General features: G+C 32.2%; 1 protein-coding gene across 8 annotated transcripts in view; it reads right to left on the minus strand.

Moving 5' to 3' along the window:
- The window catches only part of CNKSR2 (connector enhancer of kinase suppressor of Ras 2), a 310,360-nt gene that overhangs the window by 10,324 nt on the left and 286,752 nt on the right, over nt 1–13,284 (minus strand). Inside the window, exon 22 of one of the 8 annotated variants that reach the window (XM_051985126.1) lies at nt 580–1,801. The exons of the other annotated variants lie outside the window; for them this stretch is intronic. Coding sequence (XP_051841086.1) covers nt 1,797–1,801 — 5 coding nt within the window. The 3' untranslated portion in view covers nt 580–1,796. Of the gene's footprint in view, nt 1–579; nt 1,802–13,284 lie in introns of those variants that run through there. 8 annotated transcript variants of the gene reach the window in all.

The following is a 13,284-nucleotide window of genomic DNA, read 5'->3' on the forward strand; positions in this document are numbered from 1 at the left end:
TTGAATCTTCTAGATTTCCAAATCTTTGTCGGTGGAGAATATATGTATTGCCCCAAGTTCATATGCAAAAATAGTAGATGTTGCATTGGAGACTTCCCTCACCAGGCATTGAAAGACTTGGGAATTTGGGGAAATCTGATCAGTTGTAAGAATACCTAGCTTTTAGGCAGAAAATCCATGAAAAAACATTACTCTGCAAATAAGTAGGAATAGTTGTATTTGAAAACTAATACAGAGACTGAATTCTTTAATCAGGGAAAAAAAACCAAAACTATCCATATCATGAATTTTTATGTTATGGTTAAAGTGTGGAGACTATTCCATGTCAATCCTATTAATACTAAATACCAATGAAAAGGCACTTTTGATAAATTTTCACATCAATAGCCATCATATTTAAAAATATTTTAAAGAAATATATTAAAATTAGCAATAGCTTAAAGGCAGGTTGATGTGATTTTATTCACAACTCAAATTTCATCTGTGAGAAAGAAGGATTTTTGACTCCTCTTTAGAAAGAAAATTACCATCAAATATATTTGGCATATTATTAAGCTATCTAAAATGATTAGATACCAATCGGTCATACATTTTTATTTTTATATAATATATATTTTTACAGATATTAACATTATTCAATACCACACACTGCGGTGACAGGAAAAAAAAACATTTCAAAATACAATTTTAAATTATCTGTCCATTACACAGTATGAAATATCCAGTAATTAGCATTGAAACTATTATGATATATCTATATTCAACTAAATAAAAGGAATTCCACATCCACTAAGGAGAGAAAAGCTAATAATGAGGCACAGAATGCCCAGCACATAATAGTAAGTAATGACATCTGAATCTAGCTTGAATGACATCCAGCCAAAATATTAGTCTGAAAAACAAAATTATAGCCCTATGGAGTCTGTGTTTTATAGATAACACCTTATATTTGTCCTATGAGGCAACAATACTTCCATATAAGTCCTAAAAGATAAGGAACTGAAGATCTTATCTGAGGGACCTACTGAAGCCCAGCATGTGGAATCTTCTTCATCACTGTCATCTATTTCAGTGTCTGTTACATCAAAATATGCATAATAAAATATTAGACACATTAAATCTTAGAACAGGCAGTGTATACCTTGCCATGGTAGATTACATTTAATTTAGGATGATACAATAAACCAACTTTTTATAGTTTTTTAAAAATGCAAAACACACTTATACAGGATTTTATTCCTCCACTTTTTCTGACAGAAGATAGTGAAGAGTCCACAAAAAGCCAGGATTTTATAGTTACCAAAATTGATCCCTCTTTATTTCCTTGATATCAGAAGAATACAACAGAAATGTCATCAATCAAGAGCCCTTGCCCTGTTACAACCCTCTTTCCCTTCTGTTCTCCCATAGAGATGGCAGTTTTTCAGCTACTGTCCTCCATCTTGCTTGGCTTTGATTTTATGCCTAAGTCCCATGTAGAAAGGAAGAATTCTTCATAAGATTTCTCTGCCCCTTTAAAGATTCCTTTCTGGAGGCCCCAAATGTAGACATTTGGTTGTCTAAACTTAGAAAAGTCTGTTTTCTGTTAGAAACATCAAAGAAGGACTTAATAAGTTTTCGGAATGGAGGCCATTAAGTTGCTTGCAAGCGGTTGAAGTTGAGTCTGCGCCGCGTCAACTCTCTCCGATCTAAATTCTCTAAACTTTAGCTTATCAATCTGTGAGTCCATTGGGTTCAGTGCCAAGAGAAGTGGATCCGTTTTGGCATGGAGAGGTTCTATCAACTCTCGCAGTATATTAGCCTAATATGATAAAGCAGTGATACAATATGATGAAAGACCTGCGAGTGCTATCATTTCCATATCATATTAGTATTGTATTAGAAATAGATTCATGCAAAATTGATAAAAAGAGAAAATAGCAAAATTTGGCAAAACTTGTATATGGTTTTTAGTATCATACATTCTCCCCTGTCTGCATGCAAGCCTATGCCTAAAAAAGGCACTGTTTCTTTTAAAGGGTCTATCTTGGGTATACAAAAAAGTAAGCCAAGGCAGATAAATCTTTTCACAATTTTTATTTTATTTTTAAAATCCATATTTTAAAAAGATACAGTTTTTAATATATAAAAACAGTCTAAATGATAAATCATAATAATCACATTAAACTGTATTTCTTTCTCTATGAAATTATGTCTGAGACCCATCTATTCAAAAGTGATAGGGGAAAGTTATTTGGCTCACTTTGGCATTCAGTTACCTAAGGAATGTCATTCTCGGGTAGCCTGGTCTCTCAGTTCCTAATCTATGAAGTAAAAGAAAAGTTGGCCAAAGATAAGATCCATCATTGGGCTTTCCCAGAAAAGTCATGCATTTCAACATAAGAAGTGATAGGTATAAGTTTAGAAGAAAACCCAACAGTAATAGAGGAAGAATCACTGAAAGTAACGTCATATTTAATCAGAAATCATATTACCCCAAGGATATCTTTACCTGGGGAAAAAGATAATCTAAAATTGAATGATTTAAGGAATAGAAATAATTTTTGTTAGAATATACTTTGGATCCTTCTAGTCTATACTGACATGTTTTCTTCAGAAATCTAACTTCCGGTCAAGGATTATTTATTTTGTAATACTCCATCAAGGAAAATGATGGAGTAGAATATTATGGGCCTATGAAAAACAAACCAATAATGAGAGAACAATAGGACATGTAAATTTAAAAAACTAATGGTTGGGGCAGATAGGTGACAATGTATTGAGCACCAGTTCTGGAGTCAGGAGGACCTGAGTTTAAATTAAGCATCAGGTAGTTGATCTTTTTCAGTTGTGTGATCCTGGGCAAGGCATTTAACCTTGTGTGTCTTGCCCAAAAAAGAAAAAAAAAAGGGAAACTTTTTTTTTTTTTTTTTTTTTTTTTTTTACAATTTTCTTTGGGAAATGGGGGAATAAATATTTCCTAAAGCACTAAGTAACAAGAAAATAGGAAGAAGCACAGTTAAAAAATCAGCAGAGTTGATTTTTGTTGCTCATATAATCTTTCTTTTTACTTTGGAAAAGGGTGTTTAGTGAATATGAAATACCAACTTCAATTTTTTTTCAGAATAAAAATGGTATGCCAAGAATTTTTGATTTGGATAAAATTAGACAAAATAAAATATTTAATTTATTTAGAAGATATAAAAATATGTCTAGTTCTTATTTAACCAATCCTGGACAAGTTAAAGCAAACATCAGAAGTCTAATCACAAAAAGGAATCATGTAGTAGATAGTATATTGGATTCGGAAGTGCTGAGCTCAAATTCTGCCTCACTAGCTTTGAGATCCTGGCCAAATCACTGCCACTGACACTAAGCTTCCATATCCTTTAAAAGGAATAATGTAGCACAAACTTTTACCTTTTTTAAGGCTCAAATGAGCTAATAAATATAAAACATTTCATAAACTAAGATTTCATAATCCTAGTAGGATTATGTCAGGTATAATGATTATACTAGATCAGCTAATTGCAACTGTAAACAGTTTCTAATTCAAAAACAGGTGTGCTCCAAAATTTGTAAGTCAGTTTTTTGTAATTTAGTACTCAATTCTCCATAGAAACAATGTTATAAACAGTAGTTTTTCTGCATCATCCATAGTTAATTTAATTGATAAAAGTATTTGAAATAGATTTTCAATAACTTTTATTTTACCTAACTTCAATTTATAACATTGTCTCTACAGAAAACAACAATAACAATAATGTTGTGCATGTGTCAATCTAATTTGTAGTTTCATAAAGAGTTGAATTAAAACATGTATGTGAATGGGTCCATATTATCAGCAAGGTGACTACCTACCTACCTACCTACCTATCTACCTATCTATCTATCTATGTGAAAATGCAACATGGCTTTGTCTACAGTAGCAATGTCTTATATGTCATGTCAACCACTTCAAAGTCTTCATTTTATATTTATTTCTGGATGTTTTAGTATTTTAGAACCTCCATCTCTTACTATGGCTCCTTTCAAGTTTGTTTTGGATCTATTTTTTTTTTTTTTTTATGTTTCAGTTTGCTTTATCTTGGATATACTGTCTGTTTTTCTCCTCTCTTTTTGCTTAGCTTTTTCTTTAAAGTTCTAGACTTTCTCTTTCTAATCTCCATCTCAAATGGTATGAACAGTCTGAATAATATATAATATGATTTGGGGGAGTTTTTTGTGGTGTTGGAGATTTATATTCCCTGATATTAACTAAGGGACAAGTAGGTTGAACATTCTATTCTTTTAAAAGTCCAAGTTAAAAGCAGCATGAAGGAAGAAGTAGACTGCTAACTTTACAATCAGGGAGAGCTGGATTTAAGTTTTGACTCTTAGTTAGGAGCTGCATGACTCTCGTAGAAAGAGTGTTAAATTTGGATACACAGGTCCTGAGTTCATAATCTTGGATTAGCCAATTATTCCTTTTGTGACTGACCTTGGGCAAGGTGCTTAAGAGCAAAAGGCCTCAGTTTCTCCATCTGTAAAGTACACTTGTTGGACTAGATGACTTCTAAGGACTTTTTCAGCTCTAAATCTGTTATCCTATCAATTAAAGTAGAAAGAGTTCTCCATCCTGATAAAATAACTTATGTCTCTTGAATGATTCTTACCCCTCCCCCCCAATTGATTAATGGCCCTTAACATAAAATAATGGCATCATATACACCATGTAAAATAAAAAAGTTGAACCTTTCAAACAATCATATTTTGCAATATCAACAATACAAGCATGACAATCCAAAGATAATTGATCACTCACTGCATTCCTACTAAAAGGATTTAATAGCAATAATGAACATGAAGAAATAACTAGCCTAGTTGAAATAGAAGTAGATTCTTAATTATAGTTCTTTGATTCCTTCAGAATGCAATGATGAAACTGGATTTATTATTATGCTAAGGCACATTCATATTCCCACTACCAGCAATAATGTCTGAAAAGCACATAACACAAAATAAAGCCATTTTTCCAAATGCAAGTTTTCTGAAAACCCAGAAGTTGAATCCATGTGGGGTATTAGGCCAATTTCTTTCTATTTGTATTTTGCATGATAGTAAAAAAAATTATCTCCAATTAAAGACCACTGAGCAATGAATTAAATGGAAGTACCAATAAAAATGGTTATTAGATAGCCAAACGGCTTAGTAATAAAGAATACATCTCTAATAATACCTGTCAGGAATATCTGTCTTTTCCTAGAGGGAAAAACAACTTTGAGTTATACAAGAAAAGCCTTGCTAGGGCAGAGGTGCTTAGAAAATCTATTTGTGCAAATTTACAAGAGATTGGGGGAATAAAAAGGCAGCAATTACAAATCAGAAACTCAAAGAGAGCATGGGACTGAATACTAAAGAGAAGAAGGAAATAGCAGATAGATTCAATTTTGAAAAACTCTTAAAAGAAATAGAAGGAAATACATAGAAGAAGCAGAGAAAGATTTCTTCATGTGCCTGATGAGAGATCCACTTTCTAAATCTATCAAACCATAGTTTTTAGAGAGATGAGAGTAATTCAAGGGGAAAGTGAGGGGAGAACAAGGGAAAATAAATCCAGAGATGTGCTGGATGCAACTTATTGAGAGTTGAGAGAACCCATTGTTAAATTTTCAGTCTGAGAACTTACATCTCAAAAATCTATAATGGTCACAAACTGAGTTGTTGTTTTGTTGATTTTTTGCACTTAAGAAATATTAATTATAATGCAGGTTAAATTTAAAAGTATTTGCATACATCTCTATCCCACCTCCTCTAGTCTGGTTGTTAAACAAATGTTTAACATACCTGTTACATTATGTTCAGCATACCTGTGTATTGCTCTATAAACATTGCTTGAGCTCAGCAAGAGTGCAGTCGAAGGTTTAGGGAATGAAATCATCACTAGACTGGAGGTCTAGTGACTATGCTAAAAATAGTAATTTTTAGTACTTCATCATCCTCAGTTCAAATTTGACTTTAGTTGTTGTGTGATTCTGTCATCTCATTCTGCTTGCTTGGTTTCCTCATTTGTAAAATGAATTGGAAAAGGAAATGGCAAATCATTCCAGTATCTATGCCAAGAAAATCCCTAATGAGGTCACAGAGAGTTGGGCAAAACTGAACTGGTTCAATAACAACAATTTATATATCACTTTAAGTTTTGCAAAGTTGTTTCCATTTTCTCATTTGAATTTCATAATGCACTGCTAGTCTCTTCCCTTTTTATGGGGGAGGGAAGTAGAGATGAGCAGATAATGAACAATAGACAGTCAAGTTGATTGTCATTGAAAAATATTGATAATAATAGCAATATTTATGTAAACCCTATATACTGGGCATTTTGCTAAGTGCTTTAGGGAAGTAGGTACTATTACTCCCATTTTACAGATAAAGAGACCAAGGTAAACAGAACTAACATGACTTGGCCACAATCATCTAGCTGTTAAGTGTCTGAAGCCATTTTTAAACTCAGGTCTTCCTGACTCCAGGCCTTTATCTACTGAGTCACCTACTAATCTTCATACACAACAGAAGAATTTAATCTTTCTATTTAAAAGATTAAGTAATTTATGAAATTCACTTGGTAGGGAATTTTCTTTGCAAATGTGTCATTTCATATTTTCATCCCTGCTTAGCTTTTTCTGTTGCTTAAAATCTTCCTGCTGGATTTAAATAATACACATTTTGGGAAGGGAGTAACTTGGTGGTGTAGTGGATAAAATACTAGGCCTAGAGTTAGGAAGACCCAACTTTCTGAGTTCAAATCTGGCTTCAGATATTTGCTATTTGTGCAACCCTAACCAAGACACAAGTCTGTTTGCCTCAATTTTCTCATCTGTCAAATGAGCTGGAAAAGAAAATGGTGAATCACTCTAGTAACTCTGCCAAGAAACCCCAAAAGCGGTCATGAAGAATCAGACATGACTGAAACAACTCAATAAGAAGTAAAAGTGGTATAAATTTCCAGATTAAATTAGTGCTGAAATCAAAAATTTTTATTCATATTGTATTTTAGCTATTTTTCTTTACTAAAAAAAAATAAGTTAAAAAATACACAAAAAAATCTGTATTCACATTATAAAGTGACTGACCTAAAGCATTCTTTGAATTAAAGGACTGCCAAGACTTCTAGTAAGTAGAGACAAGGGTTTTTTTTTTTTTTTTTTTTAAATATTTTACAGGTATAGTAACAATCAAGGATCATGCAAGAATTCTAATGATCCTCATAAGAGATACTTAAGCATAACTAGTTTTGTTAAAGTTAGATAATCATTATCAATTCCAGCATGCTCATTTACAACAGAAAATAGAAATACCTCTCAGACATGTAATAAATGATATTTAATTCATTTTGTTTTAGAAGGATTTAGGGAGCTAAGTATAAAACATTAGATGTCATGGAAGAATAGAAATAGGAATTAAAGTTCTTTTCCTCAAGCGGTTTAAAGTCTATAAGTATTATAGTTAAACTCCTACTAATAATGTACTTTATTATTAAAAATTTAAAACCACTGATTTCAGTTGGTAGCAACTATCCTGGAATATAGTAATAGGAAATGACCACATATGAAATCGTCATATTAAGAAAATCCTGTTAAAAATGAATTTCCTTGCCATTTAGAGCAAGTCTTTTCAAATAGAACTTTTAAATATTATAATCAACTTCTAGAAATCAAACATCTTAGCCCATCCTAAATCTGTCATCATCATGTCTACAAAGTGATGCACCTTGTCTAAGAAGTAAATTTATTGACAAAGGGGTTATTTATATATATCAATATTTCTTGTACACCTGTGCCAATAGTGCTGGTGGGTGAGGATTCAATGATTAATACAGTATACGCAAAGTATACTGTAACCATAAAATAGCATACAACAATTAGATATTATTTGTTTACTTCTTGTAACCTTGGGTAACTACTTAATATGTCTGGACTAACTTTTACATCTGTAAAAATGAGGGGTTGGATTAAATGACTTTTAAAATCCCTTCTTGCTAACATTTTATGATTTTCTAAGAAGTACAAAACAAAACAAGGCTTTTGTTCCATAGAATTAGAGATTCATAGAATGTCAGAGTTAATGATCATAATAATAATAAATGATGATTTCTAGCATTTATATGGTACTTCAAGATTTAAAAAGTGTTTTATAAGAATTATCTCATTTGATGCTCACAATAACTCTGGGATAAAGATGCTATTATAACCCACATTTTACAGAGGAGAAAACAGAGACAGGGAGGGATGACTTGTTCAGAGTTTTATCGTGAGTGTCTGAGGGTGGATTTGAATTCAGGTTTTCATGACTTTAGCTCTAACATTCTATTCACTTGAATCTTAGGAATTTAGAGAAGAAAAGGGTCTTTAGAGATTATCTAATTGAAACCATTGCACATGTGGGTAAACTGAGGCTCAAAGAATTGAAGTGACAGTGAAGGAGTTTAGACAAACACAAACCTCTAATTTCAAGTTCTATGGCAAAGTGCTTACTGAGAGATGCTTACTGTTTGGGGGCATCTAGGTATGCCATAGTGCATAGAACTTTGGGCCTGAAGGCAGGAAGACTCATCTTTTGAAGTTCAAATCTGCTCTTACAAGCTTAATAGCTCTGTGAACCTGGGCAAGTTACTTAGCACTCTTTGCCTCAGTTTCCTCATTTGTAAAATGAGCTAGAGAAAGAAATGGCTAACCACTTCAGTGTCTTTTCCAAGAATATCCCAAATATGGTCACAGAAAGTGTGACAAATTGAGCAACAACAAAAGAACTATGTATTTCAGAATATATGAGGGTATAAACTTGAACCTTATAGGATTAGAGTCTAAAAAGTGCTAAGAAATTGAATTCTATACTTAATTAATTTTCCCTTTTAAATTCAAGTAATATATTATATGAACATATGTAGATTATATACATATTTTCATACATGTACACATATACATACATACATACATATACAATACAATGCTTTATACATAATAATATATATACATTGTATACATGTGTACCTGTTGTCATACTGAAGTAACTGAATGAGCATTTCCCATATACTCTGAAGCAAACTGAAATGTTCTTGGCTTATATGGTTTCTTATTTACCTCTCAGCAGAGGAATGTATGACCACCCTCAGTGTGTAGATAACTTAGATTTTGGAGAAATATGACTTCTAAATGAAGTCCAATTTTTAAAATATTAGAAGGCTCATTTTAAAAGCAATTCACCAGAAATAAGATTAAAATGGTTACAAGGAATATTGCATCTCATATAGGGAGGAAGAAAATGAAGATTTGCTTCTTTGAATGGCAGATAAGCAAGATAGATGTCTATAAAAGTATATTAGCATTCTTCATAATTATGTATACATTTGCAGATGATCTCAAAAGTTATCTAAGACTTAATAGATAAATCTTAGGCAGCTGCCTGGGAATATATATTCACATATATAACATATATATGTTAATGAATTAAATGAATTGTCCAAACTCATATAACCAATAACTGTAAGATGCAGGATTTTAACCAAAATATTTATGGTTCCAAGCCTGGCGCTTTATATATCCCTTCTTCTATTTAGAAATATATAAGCTTGCTTATATACACACAGTTGCTTAATACACATGCACACACACATATACATAACATATATACACACATGTACATACACAACATACACATATATCAAATACATTTGCAATAAATAATATACATATTACACACATAGGCACATACACACATAACTGTCCATACATGCAACACATACACAAACACACATGCACACATACTCACACATTATATACACATATGCACATGCTTAGGCTACATAGGCACACACAAACATATACATATGCACACATGTATATTCATATACATTCATATATACACATGTGCGCATACACTATGTATATCCATACACAATATACACACAAATGCATAGACACACATGCATGCACATACAAGTATCATATACATACGTGCATATACCCATATACATTATAGACATAAATGCAGACACACACAATACATACATTATAATGTATGTACATGCGCACACAATATATACATGAATAGACATACATTATACATATACACATATACTTTATATATATACAACACAACTTTATCTATGTTGATGATATTTGCTAGTTGGACCAAATGCTATTCACCTGGTTCAGTTGTGTTTGGCTTTTCTTGACCCCTTTTGAGATTTTCTTGGCAAAGATACTGAAGTAGTGTGCCATTTTATTCTCCAGCTCATTTTACAGTTAAGTAGACTGAGGCAAACAGGGCTAAGTAGCTTGTTCAGGGTCACACAGCCAAGAAGTGGATGAGGCCAGATTTGCATTCACAAGTTGAGTCTTCCTTACTGGACACCCAAAACTCTCTCTCTGCTACAAACTAAATGAACAAACTGATTCAATCCTAAGATTAATTTTTTTTAATATTTTGGTAAATGAACAAATATGTCTTTTCTGTTAATCATATAAATTCTCCTATTTAAAATCATAGATTTAGGGCTGCAGGGGACCTTAGAATCCATCTAAGTCTAATTCCCTCATTTTACAGATGAGGAAACAGAGGCCCATGAGGATAAGTCACAAATAAGTTCTTTCATTTCAATCCAAGAAAAATTTATTATGCACCTCCTATTTTTAAAGCATCACATTTTAAGGAAGAATCAATCATTCACTGAGTAATGGACAATAGCTACCTACTACTAAGCACAGAAGATCAAGTTGTAGGAAAAGAATGATGAAGGAATATCAGTATGGAAAATACCAAATAATGGCAATACCAAATAAAGTTTTCAGCTGGAATGATGAATTTTTCAAAGGAAGAACTCTCAAATGAACAGAACAAACTATTTAAACAAATAGAACAACATATTTGGGGAAAATAGTATTGTTACTCATAATAGCTCTGTCTTTTAAGTGTATACAACTTTTTTTTTATACACTATATATATATATAGTTTTATACACTATTCCCTTAAATTATTCCCTCAAATTATTGTTAAATGGATTTGGAGAAGAAGAAATGTGTCTATGATCTGGCATATTAGGACACAAAAAAGAGCAAAAGATAAAATCTAGAGTTAGTTACCCATTCTTAATAAATTGTGAATATGGGGAATTTGATCTTGCCTCAAAGAGTTGTGAGAATCAGATTAGGTAACATTTATAAAGCACTTATTGTGGCTGGCATATAATGTGCACAATATATGTGCTTATTCTGTCTCCTTTTTTTTACTAATTGAAATTGTGCATTATATTTGATTATCCTTTTTAAATGAATACATATCATAATTGAAGAAAATATCTTCATTGTGTAACTGTGACTTGTTTTACCCTTGACTTTTGTTCTTAATGTTGAAATCTGTAATTCAAATGATTGGATTTTATTAAGTGGAAAACAAAATATTCCACCAAAGTATGGTTTTTACAAAGTGTACAGATCAAATATTATCCATTAGAACTTCCTTTTTCACCTTATTGCCTATAGATTACTTTTAAAGCTAGAATTTATCCATATGAATTTGAGGACTTCAAACAGATGAAATTTAATATCTAAAAGTTATTTTATTTATTTAATCCATATAACAAATCCTTTTATTGGTGAAGGCAGGGATATGATCCTTCTGTTTTTATATCAGTGTCATTACTATATATGCTCCATAACCTCTGGACTCTGAACACTCTCAAGATAGTATTTTAAAAATGATTTTTTCTTATACTTTAATATGGATTTCAAAAATAATCAGTACTACAGAATGCATATTCTTCCTTCTCTATACTTTTCCTCCATATGTTGTATATCTATAACTAGCTGTCCATTTATCTTAAATGATACATCAAGGAATGTTTTTGAACAGCCTCTTTCATTAGCTGCCATGACTGACATTTGTCCTTGCATAAAAGGAAATACTGGATGCTTTTCTCTGGAAACTGAGAAGATGAATGAGGATGTCATATTGGTTCTACTAAAATAATTTTTTATTACAGGAAATTTTAGCTTCTGATACTTGCATTTTTGTCATGAAGGAAAAATGCTTTTAAAGAGGATTCCATTGTAACTGGAAGATCATATTGAGTCCACTAATGTCATTCAATCAGTGTAAAGCAAGTTAATATTAAGTATCAACTTGATAAAAAAAAAAAAAAAAGAATCCAGGAAATGAAACCAGCTTCAAGGAAAAGAACATTCTGCCAAAATGAAGCAAGCAAGCAAACAAATCCCCAAATTAAAAGCAGACCATTCAACTTCTAAACTACAAATTCTTTTCTGAGTCTTCATCTACTGTAGCCTACCAATCCCATATCACAAAGTGCCGTTTGGGCATTCTGAACTGGCTGTGTCCAAGGTATCTCAAACTTACCATGTACAAAACAGGATCATCAAACTTCCTCTTCTTTCTATTCAGATAATTATTGACACTTTTGGCCACTTTGTTTTGCAACCTCAATATCATCCTCAACTTCTCACTCTTCCTCACTATCACATATCTAGTTGATTGCTAAATCTTGCAACTTCTTCCTTTATAGATCTCTCATATGAGTTATTTTCTTCCTACTCATCCAGCCATCATATCGACTCAGGACCTGGACTGAATATCTATCATCTGAACTGTTATAATGGTCTCCCAGTCTCAATCTCTCTCTACTCCAATCCATCTTTTATGTTGCTGCCAAAATGACTTTTCTAAAGCAAGCAAGGCTGTCTCATTCCCTCACCCAATAAACTTTAGTGGATCCTTATTTCATCTAGGATAAAATATAATTCTTCTTGACATTTAGACCCCTTACAACCTCTCCCCATATATTCTACATTTATGATCTATGATCTAGAATCTAGACAAGATTCTGGACAAACTGATCTTATTGTGATTTATATATAAAATTCTAGCTCTTGATTTGGTGTCTTTGGATGGTTGTCTATTTCTGGAATGTATTCCCCATCTCACTTCTACCTCTTATAATACTCCTTTCAGGATCTAACTTCTACATGAAGCTGAATTTCCCTGATTGTTCCCCTTCCCTCAATTAAAATTAAATTAAATTAGAATCAGATTCCTTTAAAATCTCTACCAAAACAACAAGAAGACAGCAAACAATCATAGAAAACCTGTGCATACCATGATTTGATAGGGCTTTTGCATTGCACACCATTACACACTTTTAGAAGGAGGAACAACCTCTTCCCCCCTTTCCCTATCCTTATTGAATTTCCTCTGCACACCATGAGGCTTTGATCCTTATTGTCAAGTTGTTCCTTAAAATTTCTTTACTT

The sequence above is a fragment of the Antechinus flavipes genome, chromosome 3 (assembly GCF_016432865.1).
Source record: "Antechinus flavipes isolate AdamAnt ecotype Samford, QLD, Australia chromosome 3, AdamAnt_v2, whole genome shotgun sequence".
Taxonomy (NCBI): Eukaryota; Metazoa; Chordata; class Mammalia; order Dasyuromorphia; family Dasyuridae; genus Antechinus; species Antechinus flavipes.